General features: G+C 41.0%; 1 protein-coding gene across 1 annotated transcript in view; it reads left to right on the top strand.

The window, feature by feature from the left end:
• Positions 1 to 2,522: 2,522 nt before the first annotated feature.
• Eif3a (eukaryotic translation initiation factor 3 subunit A) overlaps positions 2,523 to 9,335 on the top strand; it is a 28,913-nt gene continuing 22,100 nt past the window's right edge. The window contains exon 1 of the mRNA XM_031390871.1: positions 2,523 to 2,742. Within this exon, the coding sequence (XP_031246731.1) occupies positions 2,694 to 2,742 (49 nt within the window). The 5' untranslated portion in view covers positions 2,523 to 2,693. The remainder of the gene's footprint in view (positions 2,743 to 9,335) is intronic.

Below are 9,335 nucleotides of genomic sequence, written 5' to 3'. Positions count from 1 at the left end.
CTTTTTTTTTTTTTAAAGATTTATTTATTTATGTAAGTACACTGTAGCTGTCTTCAGACACCCCAGAAGAAGGGGTCAGGTCTCATTGTGGATGGTTGTGAGCCATCATGTGGTTGCTGGGATTTGAATTTATGACCTTCAGAAAAGCAGTCGGCACTTTTAATCGCTAAGCCATCTCTCCAGCCCTTGACTCATTTTTTTTTTTTTAATGCACACACAGGATCATTGGCTGTTATGTCACCAATGACTTGTATGCGTTAAATAACACAAAGGGGAAATCATCAATATGAGGGATATTCACTTCTTTTAATTTTCTAGTGTTCAGCTGATTGTGGGTCTACCAAATAAGTAATGCTGAACGAATTTTACCTTTATGACTATTTTGTTTTTATGTTTGTGCACAATGTGTGTGCCTGGTGCTTGTAGAGGTCAAAGGTGTAAGATACCCTAGAAATAGAGTTATGGATGGATGGTTATAAACCATCTTATGGATGCTTAGAATCAAACCTGGATCCTCTTCAGGAGCAAAAAGTGCTTTTAACTGCTAAGCTATTTCTTCAGCTCCTATTTTTATTATTTTTTGATATGATAATGGAGTTGAGAATGTGAGAAAGCCTTTTCTGATATTTAGGCCAAGTTTCTTTTTATTTAACTGATTGAATCTTTCTTTAGCCTATGAAATAATTTTTATGTAATTAAAAACTGCATGAAAGAACTATTTGCTCTTTATGTTTGACTTTTGAAATTTGACTTAATTATAATATACACAAAGAAACCCTTTGATCATGCCCATAAAACAGTTGGTAAAGCTTGTAAGTACTGGGTGTTCTTTTACACCAATCCTGTCTGGTACTTGTTTTGGAAGGTGAAAGTTCATGCATTTAGCATGGTCTAAGTATTCTGGAGGAAGAACTCTTGAAATCAACTTTAAAATTTTTTTTATTGGTTTTAGTGTGTCTACGTCTTTGTGTGGGTAAGTCCATGTGAATGCAAGTGTTGGGGAAACCAGAGATGATAGATACCCCAGAACTAGAGTTATAGGTGGTTATGAGTAACCTGATGTGAGTATTGAGAGCTGAACTAAAGTGCTATGCAAGCTTAGTATCTCACATGCCTTTTAATCCCAGCACTTGGGAGGCAAGGGCAGGCAGATTTCTGAGTTCGAGGCCAGCCTGGTCTACAGAGTGAGTTCCAGGACAGCCAGGGCCATACAGAGAAACCTTGTCTCAAAAAACAAAAACAAAAACAAAAAAACCAAACCAACCAACCAAAAAAGACACCAAGACACAGGTGCAGAAAGCTCAATGAACTCAGCATGGATGGATCAGGCCCTCTCTCACATCTCCCTGATGTACCTGCCATGTATCTCTTCAGACCTTTAAATAGCTTTAAAATATTTTTAATCAATTTGTTTTTCGAGAAAGGGTTTTTCTGTGTAGCTTCGGTCTATAGAACTCGCTGTATAGACCAGGCTGACCTCGAACTAACAGGGATCTGCCTGACTCTGCTTCCTGAGTGCTAGGATCAAAGGTGTAGATTCTCACAGCGATCAGGTTTTATTTATTTTTTTAAGGTTTCCTCATTGATACAATATCCATTAATCCACATATCCAATATTATTGTAAAATATGTAATAAACTTGCAATAATTTATTCCTTTCCTTCTGAATTTTCTCTGAACCTTTGTGTGGTGTCTGTGCGTGCTAGAGCGCTCAGCCACTGTACAGCCGCAGCCCTGAACTCAAGTTAATTTCCTACCAAGAGCCTAATAATCTGACGCGGTTTAAATGGCTTTCAAGCTCTAAACATAGTAATTAATCTGTGAACACTAAATTTGTTAGGTAACAATAAAAGACATGGCTTGCAATAAGCCATTTCCTCACCAACACACATTTCTTGTATTTGTTTGTGACGTGAGCTGTATGTAAAAATCGATGACATTCCTGTATTTTCAAATTTACAAGTCAGCTATCTATGTTCCTGGTCTTCTACTCATAGGAGGTGTATCTGCCCCTACTCCCCTTCGTTCGGGAATTCTTGAGACACTAACCCTACAAAGGATACCAAATAACTCTGTTTATTATTTGTTTCCTCCCCTTCCTAGACAATCAAGTGACTGGTGCCCTATTTCTCAGCGATGAACACCACTGGCCAGCGATACCGGCTCAGCACTTCCGTTAAGTATTTTCAACCTTTCCAGGCGAGGTTCCGGCAGAGCCTATGCGACCTTAACGCGGCTTCAGCACACGTCATTTTGGGAATGACTGGGTAGACATTGCCTTTTCTCGTCGCAGCTCTGACCGCAAATTTCCCTTTCCCACCCCATGTCAGCGGGGGCACAGGTGGCCGGAGAAAACTGTCCCGAAGGTTCCCTCCCGCGACCCAAAGAACAGAAGAGGTCGCGCTGCTCAGCACCCAACGCCACGTCAGCCCGCGCTCGATACGCCAGCGCGCCTGCGCGCGGAGAAAGGCGGAACATGCGCAAAGGCCCGCCTCCTACATCCGGGGCTCGGGCGGCGGCGCTGCCGCCGCGAGGGAATCACGTGGCTCCTTCCTTTCCGTCTCTGGCCGGCTGGGCGCGGGCGACTGCTGGCGAGGCGCGTGGACGCTCGCGCTAGTTCCCCTCCGCCTTCTCTCCCGGTCCAGGCCACTAGGGAGTTCGCTGACGCCGGGTGAACTGAGCGTACCGCCAAGATGCCGGCCTATTTCCAGAGGCCGGAAAATGCCCTCAAACGCGCCAACGGTGAGTAAGGCAGCGGGTCGCGCCGCCCCGAGCCGGCCCGAGGCCTGGGAGTTCGAGGGCCCCCGCCTGCTGCCCGCAGCCGGTGCTGTGTAGGCCAGTGGTCACAGCCGCCGCTACCCGGACGTGTCTTCGCACGGCCTCACTACTCAAGCGGGCCGCGGCGGAAGGTGCGGATCAGGAACCGTCGTTCCGGTGTGTGTTCACTGGCTGTCGCCCGAGGCTTGCGTCGCAGGGCCACGGCCCGCGGTTCAGTCTCTCCAGTCTTGCGATCGTTTCCTACGATCGGCCTCCTGCTGGCTTTTCAGACCCACTGGCTCCTTGGGAAGCCCCGCGCTCCCTGCCGCCATCTGGGAGTGCCGGGAGGAGGAAACATGGCTCCCTCCCGGGGACAATGCACGCGAGAACCTCGGCTCCACCTCCCGCCGGGGTCGGGAGCCGGCTAGTCTACCTTCACTCCACCTCTCCGGCACATCTGGTCCAGATCCCACGCGGAGGCCTTCTGGGTCAGGGTCTACTTCCCTCACTACTAGTTTGCACTTCAGGCCTCTGCTCCATTAACTTGTTTCCTGTGGTGTTTCCCTCCCCTCGAATTGGTGAGGGTCATTTTGAAAGTATTTCGAATCAAGAAAAGTTAATATTCTTTAGGGATTTAAATGATTCTCCCCAGACAAGCCCTAGAAAGAGTGGTTTCCCCAAGGTCACTTGGGAGTGTCAGGAAACTAAGACCAAGGTCTCTGGATATCGAGATCGCTTTTTTGTTTTTGTTTTGTTTTTTTTTTTTCTTCCACCCCAGTGCCACTGAGTGCTGTTTCTATTTCCATACGTGTGCTTAATTAAGCCTGGTGCTTGCAGGAAAGACTTGTCCAGATCTCTGACATTGTGTGGTGGAAAACTCGTGTGCACATAACTAATCTGACCTTTAAAAATTGTTTTTTGTTTTTTAAAATAAAACCTGATAATTCAGTGTCAGTGCCCTTCTATTTATCACCTCCAGTCCAAACAGATAAACTATTTACGTTGCAGGTTTATATTTGGCAAGCTTGTTAGACGTGGAAGTCTCTTTTTGTGAAAAGGCCATTTGAGTCAAAACTTAGAAAGGAATACTGCTGATAATTTTCAGGAATAAAAGTGTGTTGGTTACATACTTAAATTTTTTTGGTGGCCTAGGAAGAGGTCTGGAATAGAATAATCATGCACTGTGGATCACTTAATACTACTAGCACTAATTTATTATTGAAATTAGAACTGTAGCTAATTTAGGACTTCCGATATTTTGAAACTTAGACTTACATTGTACTGTAGAAAATGGAATTGGGTAGACTTACTAGGTATAGTTATTATATATGTTTAAGTTGTAACATTCAGCAGCAGTTACTTTTCCCCATAGTCTAGCTAAAGCAGTATAGTCTTTGGCCTACATACATACATAGTAACATGTTGACCTTATTTTTCTTTTGTTTGGAATCTTCATGTGAACTTGGTTAATATTCCAATAACTTTTTAAAGTAGAAAGGTTACATAATGTGTTCTAAATTTCTTTTCACAGTTTCTGAATTGACTTGATTAATGATGAGTAAGCTGGGGAAAGTATCAGCAAAATAGACTAGTACTTTGTGGTATTGTGTGGCTAACTTGGGTCTTGTTGCATTTTCCCTAAGGCCTGTATTGACTTCTTGCTGAAGTTTCCGTAGCAAGTAGTGATGCCTTAGCTTCCAAGGGACTTGACGTGAGCAGATTGTCTATCTCACATATGCCAGCCACTGTTTATAGAACAAGTAGATGATAAAATGAGTTTTCACTTTTCAGAAATCTGTTTACTTAAATGTTTTATCTGTAGCATTTTGTAGCCCCAGGGATATTTAGATCTAATCTATTGCATTATTTTAATAAATAAAATAGACCTTCAAGTCATTCTAAGTGGTAATTTGGGGGTGGGAAAATGTCAAAGCCTTTTACACTCACACTCTACAACTCCTGCCTTAGAAGGTAAAACTACTATGAAACCCCACAACTGAGTAGTAACAGAGCTTAGATACTTAATCTGTTGCAGGAATTAGTGAAAAATGAAGTATTGGTGTGAACCTTTACATGGTTTCAGTCATATCCTAAAGAGAAATGCAGAGTGCTATTTTTCTAATAATACATATAATTCTGGATTTCAGTTTATAGAACCTTAATCTCGAAATCATCTAAGTGTTGAAATAATTCCTTCTAGCTGCAAAAGCCTTCTCACACCATTAATTAGGTAATTTCAAGTCTCAGTTGTAGGTTAAGAGTAAGGACTCACAGCCATGGATCATCATGAAGAGTTTGTTCCGATTTTAGTCTATTGTCTATATTTTTCAAAATCACAGTGATCTGTGGTTAAGGCACACACCAAGCAAATTTTTTATATTCAAATGAGGAGCTTTTAGCTTATTTGAAACTTTCAAAGCTAGATTTTTGGATTTGGACTTTGGCCCATCGTTAAGAAAACAACTCTTTTTTCAAGACAGGGTTTCTTTGTGTAGCCCTGGCTGTCCTAGAAAACTCACTCTGTAGACCAGGCTGGCCTTGAACTCAGAAATCCACCTGCCTCTGCCTCCCAAGTGCTGGGACTAAAGGTGTGCTCCACCACTGGTATTTTTTTTTTTAAGTAAAGAAATATGCTCATTTAAAAATTACACATTGGGAAAGTGAGTAGTTCTTTTACTCAGGGTTTTGTATTTTATTTTATCGTGGGTTTAGTCCTTTAACTTGATTAGTATTTCATATTGCAAACACTAAGTAGCTTAAAGTTTAAATCCTTAGTGTAAAATTGGGGATTAGGTATAATGTCATTTTAACATTGTTACGATTTTTCTTTTAATCTTATGTTAATGAGTGCTTTGCCTGCATGTATGTCTATCACTATATGCAAGTAGTGCCCTCTTGGAGGTCAGAAGAGGGTGTCAGGAAATATTGAATCCCTTGGATCTCAGGATTCAGCAGTTATTAATGATGTGAACCTCCATGTAGGTGCTGGGAATAGAACCCAGGTCCTTGAAGAATAGCCAGTGTTCTAAATTGCTGAGCTATCCTGCTGTTACAGTTAAATGGATTTACTAATTTTTTTTTGTTGTTGTTGATAGGGATTTTTGGTTAATGCTTTGAAAAACACCTGAAGTAACATGGAAAACAACCTTAGGCACACTTGCAGGAAGAGGGTAGTACTTAAAACAGGAAGGCATTTTTGTTCCAATATAGTTAAGTATCTAGTTGTACTTCTGTGTGTCATTTAGGATTGGGTTAGTAACTTTTTCATGGGTGGCAAGGTGGCCCAAGTGAAAATAGTCTTTTCCCACACATTACATTGAGGATTTTGTTTGCATGAGTATACTATTTGATATAAAGGGTAGGGCTAGGGTCCTGTCTTGGCCTGGCATACTGGAGGCAAAGCCCCTAGATTTGGTCTCCAGCACTGGAGGACAAACCATTGCTGATAAATATGATGAGTTAGAATATTTTGTAAAGATGTTTAATGTGGTATGATTGGTATGCTATGGTTTTTGGTTAGTGGTTTGGTATGTGATTTGTTCAGGTACAAACTTAGTTTATGGGAGAATTGAGGTAGTATTGCTTCACTGGAAGAACTGGGAAGCACCATTCCTGGAACCAGAATCATTAAACCTGTAGATCTAGTAAGCTTCTAAATAATAAACTTTTATAGGCCTTTTATGTGTATGAGTGTTTTGCTCGTATGTGTGTTTATGCACCATGTGTATCTGATGTCCACAGAGATCAGAGTGAGAGGGTATCAGTCCTGGGATGGTGGCGATCCACAATATGGGTACTGGAGACAGAGCTTGGGGCCTCTGAAAGAGGAATAAGTGGTTTTCGACCACCTCTCCAGCCTGTTCATTTAAAAAAAAATGGTGTTGGATTCAACCCAAGGTTTCAAACATGCTTGTTTTAAGCTAGAGATTCTCCACTCAATTCAGGTTTACCCAGGAGAAAAAAAATTGTTCAAGATTATTTTTAAGGGGTTGGTGGAGACGGTTTTATTGTGTAGACCAGGCTGCCTGACCTTACACTTAGGTTCGCCTGCCTGAGCCTCCCTGCTGGATTAAAGGGGTTGGCTACTACCTCTGGCTCTTTTCTTTTTCTTTTTTTCTTTTTATTCTCTCTCTCTTTTTTTTTTTTTTTTTTTTTTTTTTTTTTTGAGACAGGGTTTCTCTGTGTGGCCTTGGCTGTCCTGGAACTCACTCCGTAGACCAGGCTGGCCTCAAACTCAGAAATCCGCCTGCCTCTGCCTCTCAAGTGCTGGGATTAAAGGCATGCGCCACCACTGCCAGGCTCTTTTTTTTTTTTTTTTAAGATTTACTTTATGCATATGAGTACACTTTAGCTTGAGACATACCAGAAGAGGACATTGGATCCCATTACACATGGTTGTGAGCCACCACATTGTTGCTGGGAATTGCTAAGGCTACAGGCATAAACCACTACTCCTGACTTAATTTCTAAATTTAAAAGTGAACCAGTTGGCTAGATTAAATATTTTCTACTATTTGTATAAAAGGGAAGAAGGACAAAAAGAAAAGATAGCATTTTTAATCTAGAGTCTCTTCTGTTGACTAATTTGAAAAGGGTGCTACATATGGCAACTAGATTCGGAAATCTAGTTATTACACACAATGCTTCCCCCCTTTTTATTTTTTTAGATTTTTATTTTATTTATATGAGTACACTGTAGCTGTCTTCAGACACACCAGAAGAGGGCATTAGATCCCATTGCAGATGGTTGTGAGTCACCATGTGGTTGCTGGGAATTGAACTCAGGACCTCTGGAAAGCAGTCAGCAATCTTAACCATTGAACAGTCTCTCTAGCCCACACACAATGCTTCATAAAGTCGAAAGTTACTTTATCCTGTAGTCTTTATTTTTTAAAAACCCTAATTTAAATTTTTATTGGATAGTTTCCAGTTTCACAGAATCATTCAAAGATAGCACAGAGTTTTCACTATATCCAGTTGTTTCCATTAATAAACATATAAAATCTATTATGTCTCTTACAAGTAAGGAATCATCAGCTGAGCTATTTATTGAGTTGTAGAGGTCTTTGTAGCCCTGGGACTCACTGAGTAGATCTGGCCGGCCTTGCAACTCACAGATTTGCCTTTGTTTACTGTGTACCAGGTTCACTGCTTTTCCTATTGCGCACTAGGATCCTATCCATATACTACACCACATTTAGTTGTCATGTCTTCATTGTCATAGTGTGTCAGACTGTTCTAGTTCTTTTCAGCCACCCATCATCACAAATTTGAGAAGTACTCCTATATTTTGTACTTCTCAAATAGGAATGTCCTTATTTTAATCTATTTATGTTACTGTAGCAAGATATCACATCCTGGGTACTATACCAAAACCAAGAATACATTTCTCATATTTCTGATGGCCAAAAAAAAAAAATCCATGATAAGGTAGCAGGTTCAGTATCTGGTGAGAACTGGCTGGCTTGTTACTGTCTCATCAGGAAGAGGTTAATAATGTTCCCTTGCTTGATAAGAGAACAAGAAGCTATCAAATATCTAGTATAAAAGCTACTTGTTGCATTTAAAGATAGAACCCTTTGATCCAGTCACTACTTTAAAGGCCAACTCTTAATGGTATTTAGTTAGGGGAGTATATCAACTCAAAGTTTAGGAGGACACTTAAACATTTAGACAATTGAATCTTAATCGATATTTCTCTTAATAATTGTTTGAAAAGTATTAGCTTTATTTTTTCCTGTTTTTCTGTGTAGCCCTGGTTGTTCTGAAACTTTTTTTTAGACCAGGCTGGTGTTGACCTAAGAGATACATTGCCTATGCCTTCTGAGTGCTGGACCTGAAGGCATGTGCCACTTACTGACCAGCAAAGTTAATTTTAAAAATACATTTCTGGGGCTAGGTACATGGTTCAGCAGTTAAAAATACTTGCTGTTCTTGGAGAGGACTGTAGTTTTTTGTTCCTAGTACACATAATAGGCAGCTTACACACTGCCTGAAACTCTAGTTCCAAGGGGCCAACACCCATGGAGCACAACACCATGGAGCACACATGCACATAAGATAACGTTAATAAGTATTTAAAAAGATAGGTTTTAAAAAAACTTTTTATCATTGCTTCACCGTGAACTTTCTCCTGTCTCTTTGTGTAGCCCTAGGTCTCCGAGTCTCTGTAGATGGGCTTGGTTCCAAATTTCTAGATCCACTTGCCTCTGGAGTGCTAGGATTAAAGGTGTATATGATGCTAAGTCCAGAAGCTCTTTTTACCTTTTACAAGTTTACTTTTGAGTTGTGTTACATGAAGTGACTGTTTCGAACCCTGTGTTGAGTAGAAGCACTCAAAAGAAAAAGTGTGTGCATGCATGCATGGTGTGGGAAATGTTGAAAGAGGCCAGGAGAAGGCATTGTATCCCCTGGAGCTGAAAAGTAACAGGCAGTTGAGCTGCTTGATTGTGGGTGCTAGGGCTCACTCAGATAATTGAGCCATCTTCTCCAGACTCATGAACCCCCTTTTTGTTTAGTTTCTTTGTCTTTTTTTTTTGGTATGTGTATATGTGACTATTTACAAGATAGGGGTGGAT

Source organism: Mastomys coucha, unplaced genomic scaffold, assembly GCF_008632895.1.
Source record: "Mastomys coucha isolate ucsf_1 unplaced genomic scaffold, UCSF_Mcou_1 pScaffold21, whole genome shotgun sequence".
In the NCBI taxonomy this organism is placed as follows: Eukaryota; Metazoa; Chordata; class Mammalia; order Rodentia; family Muridae; genus Mastomys; species Mastomys coucha.
This window is presented reverse-complemented; position numbering and strand designations above follow the sequence as displayed.